Source organism: Heloderma suspectum, chromosome 17, assembly GCF_057233095.1.
Source record: "Heloderma suspectum isolate Gila_16-S chromosome 17, 16-S_ref, whole genome shotgun sequence".
NCBI lineage: Eukaryota > Metazoa > Chordata > Lepidosauria > Squamata > Helodermatidae > Heloderma > Heloderma suspectum.
In genome coordinates this window covers 12107363-12122690 of record NC_139474.1, presented here as the reverse complement: position 1 = coordinate 12122690, position 15328 = coordinate 12107363, and the positions used below count along the sequence as shown (strand labels likewise).

Genomic DNA, 15328 nt, shown 5'->3' with positions numbered 1-15328 from the left:
TGGAACTCTCTACCACAAGACATAGTGATGCCCGCCAATTGGCTTTAAAAGGGGATTGGACAAATTCCTGGAGGAGAAGGCAACCAATGGCTACTAGTCCTGATGGCTAGATGCCACCTCCAGTATGTGGGTGGTGTGCCTATGTATGCCAGTCACTGGGGAACATGGGCAGGAGGGTGCTGTTGCACTCCTGTCCTGTTTGAGGGTTTCCCCTGGGCAGCTGGTTGGCCACTGTGTGAACAGAATGCTGGACTAGATGGACCTTGGCCTGATCCAGCAGGGCTCTTTTTGTGGTCTTATGTTCTTATGTCTCCACACGTTTCTCCTGCTTTCAGTGGTGTTATTTGGTGTGTTTGTGGCTTCTCTGACAAGCAAGCTTTGTGCCATGTGCAAAAGTAGGGGTGGCCAGATTTTTACAGGGGGGGGGGTGTTTGCTACTGGCATGTCAAACTTCAGGCTCGCAGACCACAGCTAGCCCCCCTGGGCTTCCCGTCTGGCCTCCAAGGCTCCCCTGAGGGCCACGTCACTGTTCCCCAACCACCGAGAGTTTGGTTTCCTGGCTTTTGCGCCAGTTTTTTCCCCATTCTAAAAGGTCAAAGTGCCTCTCCTAAGGCTGAGTTCCTGGCAGGAAGAGCTGTAAGCTGCAGTATGCTGGGTTTCCGCCCCTTTTGCCTTCGGCCCCTCCCACCACTGGAATGCGGCCCCCGAGAGCTTTTCCAAAATGAGATTCGGCCCTCTGGCTGAAAGAGGTTCGACACCCCTGTTTTACTGAGACCCACCAATCAGAGCTTGATGCTGCCAAATAGTGGTTCAGGCGGGTGGACATTAAGAGACATGAAGAGCTGAGGAACAGAGTGCCTCTGAGCACATGCTCAGCAAAAGAATTTGTGACTGGTCCCAGAACCAAGCTCACAAGTCCTTCTCACACACAAATGCACTCCTGGTTTCTCCCCTCAAGCATGTTTTCCCCCTAGCAACCTATTTTAGGAGGATAAAGGGTTTTCCAGTTGCTGTCGTTAGACAGTTGGGAGCCCGGCACCTTGTTCTCGCTGGTGCAGCATAGCCACGGCTTGCCGGGACGCAGCCCGGGGCTTTCCGATTAGCAGGGACTTCGTCTGCCACCCTCCGCAAGCTCCCTTGTTCCCTCTGAGCTTACCCACAATCCCCACAGGAGCTGTGGAGTGGGAGAATGCAGTTTTCCCTGTGATCATAGAGTATTCCTTACTGTAATGCAAAGCATTTGGGGGGTGGCTTGGACTTGAATGGGCAATTTAGCCCCATTAGCCGTACAAAAGACCTGCTACGGCTAAGACTGGATTGTTGGCTTGGAGAACTGATGCAGCTGCCTGGATTTTCCTTGGGGAAGCAGCTGTGGGGATTGTCACAGTGAGCGCCCGCACTGCTGAATTGACCACTGCTTGTTCTGTGAGTTGTCCTGGCCTGGAAGAGTGTGCACGTGCGGGGGGGGTGCGCTTCCTCGTTCATGTGTGCAAGGGGTGTGCGTGCGTGCAAAGCAGTGTCCCGGCCCAGGCGTGAGAGGCTTGCGCTTGTGAGTCTTGCTGCGTACGTCCTCTGTGTACCAGAGTGTGCACTCATGGGGTTTCTTGCCACATGTATCATGGCTTGTCTCATTGAGTCAGTGGTACTTGTAGCTCCACTGCTTCATGAAGGAGCATGAAGGAGCCTCTGCTGTGGTTGTTTCCGTGCCCTGCTCAATTTGCAGGCGAGGTGCTTGCGCCCGCGCATAAGCGGCTCTCCAAGGTCTCAGGCCAGAAAGCAGTGCTGCCATGGATCGAGCCTGCGATCTTCTCCATGCAAAGCACTAGGCTGGGGCCCTTGGCTTGGAAAGCATGCAAGATTCTGGTCCTCATGGTTTCCAAATCAAGGGCTGATTTGGAAAGGAAGCTGCCTTACATTCCGGGTCTTTTTCTAGCTTTTTATATACCTTTTTGAATGTTAAGATGTTACATTCTGTTTTTATCATGTTACATTTTAGGCTTTTTAATTTTTGCGAACTGCCCAGAGAATTTTGTCTGTTGGGAGGCACGTCGAAATAAATGAACATTCATGATAATAATCATACCAAGTTGAGAACGCTGGATCCGTCTAACTCAGTATTGTCTACACCAGCCTCGCCCCCCCCCAAACCTGGTTGCCCTGTCCAGAACTTTTGGACTACAACTCCCATCATTCCAGAACCAGGGGCCCTGGTGGCTGGGGCTGATGGGAGTGGAAGTCCCCACCCACAGCATTCTGCCGACTCTTTCTCCTTGCCCCCTGCGCCCCTCCCGCCTCACCCACGTGCAAGGCACCCGGCGGGGGGGCCTAGTGGTTGCAGCTGCTGGCGCTGCGTCCGTCCGTCTGTCTCTGTGTGTTTGTAAAGACGTCTCTGTTGTGTTGGGACTGCGCCTCCCTCCCCTCCCTCCCTGTCCTAACCGGCCCGGCCCGGCCCAGCCAAAGGCGGGTGCCGCCTCCTGGTACATATAGCTCCGCTTTGGGCAGGGTGCCCAGCCCGAGAAAGAGAGCGAAGGCGGAGCGCGCGCCAGGGCGAGCGAGAGGGAAAGGGGGAGAGAGCGGGGCGAGAGGGCGCGGGCGAGGAGCTTGTTCGCGCCGTCGAGGAGGCGCCGCTGCCGAGCCCCCGCGCCCCTCGATCCGCATGGAGCCCTGGCTGTGGGCCCCCCTGGTGGGGCTGTGGTGCGGGCTGTGCGTGGCGGCCGGAGCGCGGCACACCGTCTTCTGGAACAGCACCAACCCCAAGTGAGTGACGGGGGCGCGCTTGGGGGGGCGGGGGCGCTCGAGAGAGCCCGCCCGCCCCTTCGAGGGGGCTGCAGCCGCGCTACAGAGCGGGAGACCCCTAGCCGTCGCGCCTCGCGCCCTGTTTGGGAGGGGGCAGGCACCCAGCTTTGTGGGGGCGCCCGCTGGGGAGGCGCCTGCCCTGCCCTGGGGTACGGGGGGATTTGGAGATCCCGCCCTCCAAGCAGGCCCCCAGTTGAGGGGTGCAGTGTACCCCTCCGCCTCAACTTAATGTGGGGGTTCAGTGGGAGGCACCCCCTTCCTCCCCCCCATATGCATGTGCTTAGGGCGCCCAGCTTCAACCCGACACCTCCCCCCCAAATCCAGGAGCGCAACAGAAGTCCGGTCGTCCTACACTGGAGGGCTGTACGTAGGCAGAAGGCGCCCGGGGCACAGGCACGGGAATGGAGTTCTCCCAGAGACCCTTTGATTCAAGAGCTTTTCGGGGGAGGCTTTGCTATAAAGCCTGAATACTTCTTGGGAAGCCCTGCGCGTGCACCCCCCCCCCCAGCAATGATGAACCAATGGGGGGGGGAGTGCCTGCAGCGGGACAATTTCAGACTCTGGACTGAGCGGTCTTATCATAGAATCATAGAATAGTAGGGTTGGAAGGGGCCTACAAGGCCATCGAGTCCAACCCCCATCTTAGGGGCAGGCAAATCCCCCCCCCCATTTTTAGATGTATTTTACTCCACTTGCTTCAAAAAGGTGAGAAGGGTCCCCCTGCTCTTGGCACCCCCCCCCCACTCCTTCTGCCATGCGAGGCCAGGGACACCTGCACAACACACCTGAGTGGGAGGGAAATCAGAACTGCGTGTCCCCTTTTCCTGAGCTTTGGGACACTGTCTGAACATGACCCAGCCTCAGCTGTGGTCCTTACTAAGGGTAAAGTGTGTGTGGGTGTTGGTTCTTTAAATCTGGCGTGAACACAAATCTCTGTATGTATACAAGACCTGAACCCTTTCGTCTTTCCGCACACTTTGCAACCCGGGTCGAGGATCGCACGGGGCAGCCTGCCCTCCTCTGTGTCCCGCCAGCCACCAGGCTCAGATCTCTGGTGCCATGACCACAAGTCCCCAAACCACGTGCCACAAAAGAGGGTCTGCTGCCAGCCTGGGTAGGCGGGTTTGTTTTGGAGAAAGGCAACCCATGGAGGGCTTTCTATCTCCTCCTCGTGCCCTTGGCAGGAGGGAAACCAGGGTTCAGAACTAGCATTTGTAAATATCCACACTGTAGGCCTTTGCTTGGTGCTCAGCCAGCCCCTGGGCGAGGTGACAAGGGGCCTGGATCCAGAGGTGGAGGAAGGCTGGGCAGGGGCAGCCAAGAGGGCCCCTCCCGCCCCCCCCACCCCTGCCTCTCTGATGAGGTGGGCTCTGCCTGTCTGGGAGGGGGACCATCCCCGTGACTTGCGAATCTTGTTCGGAGCCTGTTGTGCCGGGCGTCCGTGTTTCAATGAGTTATGTAACGCCGACGATAAATATAGATTGTGCGCACAGCGCAAGAAGAAAAAAGACAGGTTTCCTGCCCCTAGGAGCTTACAAATCTGTCTTTTTGACCATGCTGTGTGGGAGACGGCAGGCTTCTGCTTGTGTCACAGGAGGGCATTACAGTGGCCCATGGGTGGCATTCAGTTTGGTTCCTTAACTCGATGCCCTTCAGATGGGTTGGACTACAAGGCCTATCGCTCCACAGCCAGCATGGCCAGAGCCTATGAGAGCGATAGTCCAACCCATCTGAAGGGCACCAGGTTGGCGAACACTGGTTTAGGGTCTCTTGGGCGAAGGGTCAGTTCAGTTTTTTTGTTTAAAACACTATATAACAACATAACTTTGGCTGTAGAACCACAAGGAGACGGATGAGTGCGAGGGGGTTTTCACCCCCCACACACACACAGTGTGCAAGCTGACCCACATACTCTGCTTCTTGGGGCGCAAACCTTCATTCTCACTTTTCCCCATGTGTGTGTTTTTTACAGGGGTGGCCGTAAAAACAAAAAAAAAACATTCATGGGCCAGGCTGAAATTCAACAGGTGCTTTCCTGGATCCTGGGAGGGCTCGCCTGTTGAATATCGGCATGGCACATTGTTAAAGGCCACCCTGGCTGAGCTGGGGGGGGCAAGGTGGCAATCCTCCCTCCAGCTGGGCTAGCAAGCTTGCGCCTTGGATCCGGGGTCTCACGGGTTAACTGCATTGGAAGATTGTTTTTAAGCTGAGAAGCAAGGTGTGTGGCAGGGTGGGAGGGAGGGGGCTGGCTGGAGATGGGGGGGCCTGGGAGGAGGCGGGGGGCAGGCGGGGGAGAGCTGGTGGTGCCTTTGTTCATTCAGTTGTGTAAGAGAAGCCCGGGACATCTGTGTCCTGTTGTGAAAACCTCAAGGCCGAGACCAGAGTTCCAGGTGGCCTCCCCCTCCCGCTCCAGCTGTGCCCATCCCCCTGGCCTCTGGTCAGCCCTGAGTTCAGAACCCATCGGGCTGTAAATGGATTGCTTTGATTCTTGAGATACCAAAGCTGTCGTGGCCAGCGTTCCCCAAACTTGGTGACCTCCCAATGTTTTGGACGACGAACCCCAGTGTCCCTGGCCTTTGGGCCAACCTGGCTGGGGCCAATGGGAGTTGAAGTCCAAAACATCGGGAGGGCACCAGCTTGGGGAACACCAGCTGGACGGATGGGCTGCTTTCACCCATAATAGTGGAGGCTGTTGGCTGTGATGGATAAATAGAGCCTCCATGGTCCTTAGCAGCATGACTGAATACCGCAGACAGTAAGTGAGGGCTTTTGCCTTTGTACCATTCGTGGGACCCTCCTTGGAGGCATCTGATTGGCTCCTGTGTGAAACAGGACGCTGGGTAAGATGGACTTTGGGTCTGATCCAAAGGACTTTTCTTGCTCTCCACTAGAATGGAACCTCCATGTTCAGGAGCAGTGTATCTCTGAGCAGTAGGTGCTAAAACGCAAACCTTATTTTATTTTATTTGTTTCTTTATTTTTTATTTCTGAAACGTATAAAGCACCCTTCATCCACGAGGGTGGCGTGTGCAGCATTAAAAACAGACAAATCCAATGTTTAAAAAACCGCCCAATCGCACTTTAGAAGCCCAAGGAAGACAGGAACTCTTCCGCTGGCAAGCCCAATGCAAACGCAAACCATCCGCTCAGTTTAAAGATAAATTGAATTGTAAGATCTTAAAATGCTTGGGCAGAAAGAAACATTTTAATTGGGTGGTGAATAGGAAACTTAAGTCGGCACCAGTTATGTTTCCTTCAAGGGGGGTTCCGAAGTCGGAGCACCACCACAGAGAACGCCCCTGCTTGGTGCTTCCTGAAGGTTTCCGGCTGTCCGCCGTCGGAAGCAGGGCGCCGGGTCAGATGGGGCTTTGGTTTGATCCTGCAGGGCATGTCTTATGGCCTTAGCCCCGGTGTAATGGCGAGCTTGCTGCAGTTGCAGAAATGTTGAGGCAACTGTATTCTGTGTCTGCTCAGAGGTTCCCTTGTCTCTTCATAACCATGCCTTCCCAGCTGAGCTTTGGTGCTTTGGGGCATCTTGGGCCCTGGCACAACGTAAGCCCTGAGGAGCAACAGAATAGAGGGGGGGTCTTTGGATTTAGGAAACGGGGGCTTGAACAGACAGCGAGACCACAGACAGAAGGGGCTGATCTGCAGAGCTGTTTCTGTCTGAAGCGGCATCCATACAGGTCTGCTCCCACCTCCCCCCACAACAGCATCTACCTCCCCTCCCTCCTGGGGGGGGTTCCATTTGCGGGTCGGAACAGAACGAACGAGTTGGCATAACAGGGCAAAGTTCATGGGCAGCGGGGAGCAAGCAGGGCCTTGCAAGGCTGCAGCTGGCAAACTGTGGAGGAGAGGGAACCCGCAAGATGGCCAGCCAGCGCTTCCTTTCCCAGGGTCAGCTTCCTCGCTGGCCTGGGCCTCTTCCTTCCCGCCTGGTGCTGGCGAGCGGCCAGGGTAAGGCGCCAGGGGCACGCAGGGCAGGAAGCCTCTCTCCTTTTTTGGGCTGGGGGACAAACATGTTGAGAGTTTTAATGTGTGTGTGTGTTTTTTTCCCCCCTTATTACCGTGTGTGGTTTTTTTCCGCCAAGGACACGCCGGAGATGAAACCGTCTTGGCTCGGAGCTTGACTCCAGGCTGTGCGCAAGCCGTGAGGCGGCAGAGCCCGATGCCAGTTTTGCTGGGACCATCTCCGCCTCCGCAGGACAGGGGTGGATGGGTCGTGTTTATGTGTGGCCTTTTCCCAGCGGGGAGGCGGTGGCGGCGGCGGCGGCTCTGGTCAGCGAAAGTTCAGGCAGGAGGATGCGGGACCAGATGTGGCAGCCTCTGGCAACACAGCTGTGCTTTGGGCCTTCCCCAACCCCTCCAGATGTTTTTGGGCCGCAGCGTCCATCGTCCCCGGCAGGCTGGGAATTGGGGTTCTTGTCCAAAACATCTGTAGGGCGTTGGGTTGGGGAAGGCCGCTCTGCATAGCTTCCTTCCCGAGACGTGGCCTCATGTTGTAGCCGAGGCAGTGGCGTCTCACGGTGGCGCCTTTGACGGAACGGTCAGACTTCTCGCAGCGTCTGCTTCTGTGGAGTGGGGTGGGGCTCGATGGTTTCCGCCATGCTGGTCCTTCCAGATCATGCTGGTCCTTCCAGATCCTTTCAGGCTGAGGGCCAAAATTGATTTCAGAGAAGCTCTCGGGGGCCAGCTTCCAGTGATGGGCGGGACCAAAGGCAAAAGGGGTGGACCCACAAACATCAGCATATTGTAGCTTAAAGCTCTGATTACCAGGAACTAAATCTTAGGAGAGGCATTTCATCCCTTTAGAATGGGGAAGAAACAGGGGGAAACCTGCAGAAAAGCTGGGAAAACACCAAATGGTTAGCAGCTGGGGAAAGGTGTGGGGCTTGGGAAAAGCCGGCTGGGGAAAAGGCGTGGGGCAAGGGAAAAGCCCCAGAAATGTCCTCTTGCAATTCCCTAATATTCCCCCAGAAATGTCCTCTTGAGATTCCCTAATATACTTCCCATCAGGAATAGCCACTTGGCCTGAGACATCTTTGCAAAAGATGTTTCTCCACATCAAAAGGGGCTTGGCCATCCTTGGAACACGGGCGGGTTTCTGTGCCCCTGTTCCAGAGGTTGCTTCATTGGGAGGAAAGCGCCTTTGGCCCATGCAGGTGCAATCACATGTATTGCAATCACAGGTATTGCTCCATGCAGGAGCAATCACAGCAGCCAGTGTGGGCTGCCCTCCCCGCAATACAAAGGAAGCTTCAAAACCCCCACCGGGTCAGGACCCAGTATCCTTGGGCGCCCCGTTTTCCTCGAGAGGTTCCTGATGTTTTTTAAAATGTGATTTTATTTTGTTTATTATTAACATTTATATGCTGCCTGATTTTACTCAAAAGCCATGCAGGCTGTGCCAGGCAGGGCCCCCATCTTTGCCATACCCTGAAATGTGAGCTTGGGTAGGGCAGGGAGTCTTGGAGTGAGGCCCATGTAATCCAAAAAACAAAGAGTCAGCCATGTTCACCATAAGAAAAAAAATCCCAAATCCGTATTAATCCATTTATCTGGCCAATTCAAAAATCACCAAATACCAACGTGCAAGCTTTCGAGATCTCCAGAGCTCTTCTCCAGACAAGATGCTACCAAAAGCAGGTCGGGGGGGGGGGCACGGGGGGCGGGGAGATGGACTGGTTCTTGTAGTCAGGAAGTCTGCATAGTCAGAGTTTTAAGGTGGAGGAGGGATTGCAGACATACCATTTGGTGATGGGACCACTTCATCAAAAAGGCCCATCTCAAACTCTCTTGCCTGTTTCCCCTTTGACCGGCTGTATTACTTTTCAGCTCAACCAGGCGGTTGTGGAATCGTTCCCTCACCCTCTCCGGGCGACCTTTGAAGGCAGAGTCAGGAACCTGGGTGGGGTGTTGCCCCGGGGCAAGGAGGGAGGCTCGGGGTTGGGGGGACCGCTGGTATCTCTCCGCCGGACTGCTCGTATCTCTCCTTTGGAGGCAGCAGTAACATGGCTTTACTGCCTCCTGCCAGGGAATTTGCCACCCTGCTCGGGTGGCCAAACCGGTTTGCGGGGAGAAGCATTCTCCGGCGCTTGGTTCCCAAACCTTTCCCGGCTCAGGGAGGAGCCGATTTCCAGCCGGCTTGGTAAACCTTTAATAACTGCTCTGGCTCAGCTCTGGGAATGCAAGTCAGCCAGAAACCTCCTCCTGCAACCGCGCTGGGGGTGGCTGAGGAACGGCTACCCCAACGGGGTGTGTGGGCATGTGCCTTTGTGTACTTCACCACCGACTGCTCTGCCTGCCCCTTGTGTGCACCCCCAATCCGTTAGGGGCTTGTTCCACATCTGTTTCCCAGGGCCCCCGACGTATTTCCCAGGGGCCCAGATGTATTTCCCAGAACCCTGAGTGCCCATTGGTGCGAATGGAAGAGTTTCTATTCTAGCTTAATTGCCATGCAGGGGGGAAATTTTCAAGGAGGTTTGCAGCTGGGGATGGAATAGTCGGGAATGCTGGGAGTTGTAGTCCAAAACATTTGGAGGGCACCAGACTGGGGAAGGCGGGCCTAGTGAAGTGTGCCATAGGACTGCATCCTTAAGGAGCTTTAGGGCGCAATCCTAGGCAAGTTTAGACAGAAAAAAATAGGACTTTTTTCTGTCTAAATATGCATAGGATTGCACCTTTATCCGGGCTATCTTTTCTATTACAGCCCTTATTCTCCCATTCCCAATAAGTCTTTGCCAAATTGCAAGTCCCAACCCGTATGGAAATAACTTCTCAGTTTTCTGCGTTTTGGGTGTCCATTGTATCATATATATTATGTCAACATTCCCCAACAAGGCAAAATTCAGTATACGGAGTGCTGGGTTATGGTTTTGGGTTGTAATTGGAAAAAGTCTTGTCGATCATTTGCTGATATTTTGCTGCTTTCTTGCAAAATCGCCACGTGTGTCAAAAAAAAGTTATAGATTTAGTAGACCAGCACTGCCAACAGTTCCCATCCCTTGTTAAATTTTTTTTATTTGTTTGTTTTCCTATTTTATTTAAAACACTTTTAGCCTAGAGGGCCCCTGAGGCAGCTGACAAGAGCAGTAAAAATACAAATTCACAAGAACACAATAGTATCATAACATGAATTCCACGGATTTCCCAGGATGTCAAAGTACCGCTGGAAAGCTGTTTCTCTGAAACCCCGCTTGCCTCTAATGTGAGTCCCCTCTAGCGTTGCGCAGTGGCTAAGAGTCTGAGTGTTGAGGTCCCGAGTTCAAATGTCACCTTTTGTCATTAGCTCGGTCGGTGGCCTGAATCGAGCTGTGTTTCTCCCGGCCTCAGTCCTTCCACCTGCAGTGTGGGGCTAATGATGCTACCTTGCAGAATTGTTTGAAGGTTTTCGATCTCCCTAACACATCGTACGGACGCTAAACGCCGTTCCCTCCATCTGGCCTAGGTTTCAGAAGGGCGATTATGCTGTGGAAGTACGCCTGAACGACTACCTGGACATCATCTGCCCGCACTACGAGGAGGCAGGTGTCTCCCCACACACCATGGAACGCTACACATTATACCTGGTGGAGCAAAAAGAGTATGAGACCTGTAAGCCACAGTCCAAGGAGCAGATTCGGTGGGAGTGCAACCGGCCAGATGCCCTGCACGGCCCTGAGCGCTTCTCAGAGAAATTCCAGCGCTTCACGCCCTTCACGCTCGGCAAGGAGTTTCGGGAGGGTCACGACTACTATTATATCTGTAAGTGTCCCTTGAACCCGGTGGTATGGCTGAATGCTCTTCATCGTCCCCAGTGGAAGCTGGTGGCTCCGCACCTTGGAGTTCTGGCTGGTTCTGACTGAAACCCGGAGCGGATTCACCGCCCCACTGACATCGGAAGGCCGCTATTTAAACCCGGGGGGTTGAGCTCGGGCCTGCCAAACCGGGTCTGCCTGCGGTCCCAATCCAGCTGGCTGCGGTTCCCCAGAGGGCCACATCTCCTTCTCCTGTCCCCCTTTCTCCAGAGCACCAATCTTTGGGAGTTTCCTCAACTTTTGCATATTTCCCCACTGCCCCATTCTAAAAGGTTGAAATGCCTCTCCTAAGGCTTAGTTACTAGCAGAAGAGGTTTAAGCCAAAATATGCTGGTAGTTTGGGCTTTTTGGCCCTACCCTTTTTACCTTTGGCCCTGCCCACTGCTGGAATGTGGCCCCCGAGAGCTCCTAAGTGGAATTCAGACCTCGAGCTGAAAGAAGTTCGACACCCTTAGTTTAAGCCCATTTTACAGATGAGAAAAAAAAGACTGAGAGAAACAGGAACTGACTGGCTTCAGGCTTCACAACAAGACTGTGGCAGAGGTTGGATTTGAATCCTGATCCCTGCCTGTTTCCGGCCAGTTCATGAATAGTTATTTTTAACCATGTATTTATAATGAGCTCTTGGTTATAGGAGTTTAACGGCCGAGCTCCAGGAGGGATCTGTGACTGGATGTTCTCAGCTTTCCTAGTTTTAGTTAAGAGCATCATCCTTCTGTAGTTGCGGAGAGTGGCCTTTGTAAGCCTCCTAAGCCAGGAGCTATCGCTGCATCTTGCGGCACTGAGTTCCATAAGTGAACAATGTGTCACATAACTCTAAATACTAGAGTTATGAGAACGGTAATTGGAATCAATTTAAAAGTTCACCGGCCTGTTTCATGCTACTGAGCCACAGATGCGTAGAAACTAGGAAGCCCCTACGCCACCCCTAAACACCACATCCCACAAACCTTCCGGGTGTTAATTCTCTCTCTCTCTTGTTCTAACCACATCTCTCTCTTGTGTTTTTTTTTTCTTTTTTCCTCTCTCCCTTTGCTAGCAAAACCGATCCATCACCACGGAGATACTTGTCTCAAATTGAAGGTGACGGTGGCCGGGAAAAACGGTGAGTATTCTAATGCCTGACCTCCACTTCTCTCTCTCTTTGTGTCTGTCTTTGTCTCCAACCTGTTTAAGGAATTTCCTATTTTGATGCTCAGGAAAAAGTGATGCTTAAGGATCACCTGTAGAGAAATACTTGTGAGAGAACTGGAAAACAGGAGCCTGCAGCTGTCTGAATAGAGGGTTTCAGGCCTTTGTTTCTAGAGGCCTGGGGGAAGGTGACGATAAATCATATATATGTAAACTGACCTCACAGGGCGAAACTCTGAGATCCGCAGCTAGATCTCCCAGAGTCTGGATTTAAAGCTTTAAAAGAGCCACTGTGTGTGCGTGTGCATGTGCGGGAGAGAGAGGGAGAGGCAGAGAGAAAGAATGACTTAGGTCAGAGCTGCAGCACTACCTGAAGGGGTTAAACCAGAGCTGCAGCACTACCTGAAGGGGTTAAATGCAGTTTTCCTGATTGAAATCCGCACCTCCTCAGAACTGGAGAATAGCGCAGGCCCATATGGATATCCGTTGCACATCTCAGCAGCCCTTGCAGCAGCCCTGTTAGGTGGACCAGTATTCCACCCCCACACATTTGTATGCGTGTCTTGGGCGGAGAGAGTTCGGCCTGCACGTGGGGTTTGGAACTGGGGTTCGAGAGCCCTGGGCCCAGGGGTGGGGTCGGGTGCATGGGACGTCCTAGAGGTCCGGCCTTCACTGTGCGTCTCCGTTCACTTCTAGCTCGGATGCTGCCCGGCCACAGCCCCACTCAGAAGGGGAGACTCCAGTCAGGTAGGTCCGTGAATGGGAGAATGAGAGAGAGAGAGAGAGAGAGAGCGCTTTGGGAAGGGCGTAGCGATGGGGGTGCTGTGGTTCAGTAGGGGAAAGACACCAGTGGGTTGAATTTGGTGTGCTTCATCTATTCCATCCAGTGGCATAGTGGAGTCAGGGCTCTCAGGGATGCAGCACCAGCGCTTTTTTGATGAGCAAGGATGCCGACGTCCTCTGCCCCTCCATGCCCCCTCTGAATTCCCTGTTCCCTCTGAGCATAGCTGCAGTCCTCGCTGGAGGTGTGGGGTGGATGGATTTTCCCAGCAACAATCTGTGGTTCCCTGTTCTAATGCAAAGCGTTTTGGGATGTCTTGGTCTTCAGTGGGCAATTCAGACCCATTTGCTTGACCAAAGACCTGCTCCTGGTGGAGATGAAAACGGCTAGAACTGGCATGTTGGTATGATTCAACACCGTTGCATCTTTGGACCCGCCTTAGGGGGCATGGCTAGAGGGACTGTCATGATGGGCGCCTGCCCTTCCAAATTTACTCCTGATTTTGTCACAAACATCTGCCTTGCGCTCCCCCTTGGTAACTAGAACCCCCTCCATGACTTTTCTTGTGTGTGTTTTTTCTAGATGATCCTGATGCCCCGATGCTGCGCAGCGTGGGGCAGAATTCGGCCCCCCGGCCCTGCAGCCCTTTCACCTTTGTCAGCCTCCTGCTACCACTGCTGCTGGCTCGCGGACCCTGATGGAGTCCTCTCCCGAGTTTGAGCCGCGAGGACTGAGCCACGAGGGAGGGGGAGCTCGTCGGCCCCAAGCAGGGTAGGGGGACGTGAGTTGTGCACCCATGACTCCTCCCCCAGAAGCTCCAGACTGGCCAGTGTTAGTGGGCCAAGTACCGAGTTCAAATCATGAACTCGACCATGGAGTTCATGACCATGGAGGCGCTGAGCACTTTGGAGTGACATGGATGGTGGCCCAGTTGGGCAGAAAACCCTGCACAGACTAATGTGGACTAGATGGGGGTTCTGTTTGGTTCCCTGGCGAGGAGAAGGACATGCTGGGCAGGCATAGCCAGGCCACAAGGGCCACAGCACTGAGCATCCTGCAGGCCGGAGATGCTTGGAATGCCACGACACAATGTGCCACGAACTTACAGCCTCTTGGGATGGCATGAGCCACGGCATAATACTGGACCTGCCGACTACCTTGGACTGTGTACAGTGTGAATAATTTATCAGACAATAAACAGGCAGGGCCTGGATTTGGGGGGAAGCCCCTCTCTTGTCTACCCCTTTCTGAATCCCCCTCTTTGCTTCCCCCCCCCCCAGCGAAAGTACAGTGGATCTCTGCCTTAGACCTCAAAAGAGCAAACGGGAAACCAGCTGCTTTCAAACCTGGCCTCAAAAGCTCAGAAGGAGGGCCCTGTTGGAACAACCAAAGGGTTTCTCTCATCCAGTATCCTGCTTCCGATGTTGGTCAGCCAGATGTGGCTAGGAAGCCCTCAAACCGGGCATGCAGCATATCGTATTCAGAGGTAAACTGTCTCTGCTCATGGAGGGTCCACTTAGCCATGGAAGGCTAACAGCAGGGGTACGCAACTTGGTGCTCTCCAGATGTTTTGGACGACAGCTGCCATACCTCATAACCGGCTGTGCTGACTGGGGTTGATAGGAGTTGAGGTCCAAAACATCCGGAGGGCATCAGGTTGCCTCCCCCAGCTAACAGCAGCCATCTTCGGTCCTTCCGAAATCTTCCAGAGTCCAGTCCAGAACCTCCCCGAGTTATCGTAATCAAGCCTTATCCTTTTGGTGCCGGGGTATGCAGCTTCTTAACCCGTCCTTCCAGGTCATGTAAGACCTTAAAATTGTGTGTGTGGGGGGGGGGGTGCATCCATTGCAAAGGTCAACAAAAGGCGGTACATCACCCAGCACACAAAACACTACATCACAAGGACAGAGAATGAATTGATGGCAAATGGATTTAAAAAAAAACTGAGTAGGGGGGAGAGAAAATAATCCTTAAAGCTTTATATTGTTGGATATTTTTTATACAGAATAAATAGCTGAAAATGAATTTTCTGTGTTGCCGTCTATGCCACACTGCAGGAACCTATGCAGTCTCTGATTAAAGGGAGTGGCTTGGTACATTGAAGGGGTGGAGCCTGGGAGATGGGGCGGAGCCTCATGGCATAAGATGGTGGCTCGTAGATTGGGTAAGAGCCCAGCTGGGCGTGGAGCCTCAGGGGAGACAAAGGGATGGAGCTAACAGCAAAAGCTCTCATACCGCCCCTCCGTGATGCCATCCATCCTGACATTTCTCCTCCTGGAGACCTTGAGAAGGAGGAGAGTTGAAGCCAAACCCCAAAACCTGGCAATTCTACTGATCTTTCAACATGGGTGATATAGCTGGGAGCCATGGTAGGCAGAAAATGTGCTTTAAAAACCTTATTCTTCTGTCTACGTGCTGCAAATGCTGCCATTCAGTATTCCTGTAAGGTTTTTGTTAATTTTTCAGAAGGCCTTTCAGCCTGGTTCTCTTCACTACCACCTTGTAAGGTAGGATGGTGCGGTTTCCATTTTATACCTGGGAGGCTCAGTGAATGGTTATCATTGCTGGAACTGACAGGTTTGAATCACCGGTGGCTCTGTTTCGTTTCGTCTACTGGACTGCACCAGCAAGGGCGTGTATGTGTACACCACAATGCCACAGAAGCATAAAAGAGCCTAGCTTAACACTCACAGAATCCAGCTTTTGAGAAATTTCTGGCTTCTTTTTAAACAAACCCAAACAAGGTTCTAGTCCTTAAGGAATGCACAGATGGATAGTCTTGAAAATAGGTGTGAACAAATGCCTGGTTAAAAACTCAACAGCC

At 53.4% G+C, this 15328-nt stretch overlaps 1 protein-coding gene across 2 annotated transcripts; it reads left to right on the top strand.

Moving 5' to 3' along the window:
- Positions 1–2509: 2509 nt before the first annotated feature.
- EFNA1 (ephrin A1) lies at positions 2510–14528 on the top strand. 2 transcript variants are annotated; one of them, XM_084824789.1, is made up of 5 exons: positions 2510–2757; positions 10244–10539; positions 11632–11697; positions 12420–12470; positions 13087–14528. In XM_084824789.1, exons 1-5 carry the CDS (start codon positions 2657–2659, stop codon positions 13200–13202), a joined length of 630 nt encoding a protein of 209 aa, XP_084680915.1. In that variant the 5' UTR covers positions 2510–2656; the 3' UTR covers positions 13203–14528. The 2 variants fall into 2 exon arrangements, with proteins under 2 accessions (XP_084680915.1, XP_084680916.1); XM_084824790.1 differs by lacking the exon at positions 12420–12470 and having other exon boundaries at positions 13087–14524.
- Positions 14529–15328: the final 800 nt, after the last annotated feature.

Excerpts from the sequence above, each read along its gene's own strand:
- EFNA1 (XM_084824789.1), top strand. The coding sequence starts at position 2,657 with ATGGAGCCCTGGCTGTGGGCCCCCCTGGTGGGGCTGTGGTGCGGGCTG. Across the intron at positions 2,758-10,243 it reads TGGAACAGCACCAACCCCAA|GTTTCAGAAGGGCGATTATG; the intron begins GTGAGTGACGGG and ends CATCTGGCCTAG. Across the intron at positions 10,540-11,631 it reads TCACGACTACTATTATATCT|CAAAACCGATCCATCACCAC; the intron begins GTAAGTGTCCCT and ends TCCCTTTGCTAG.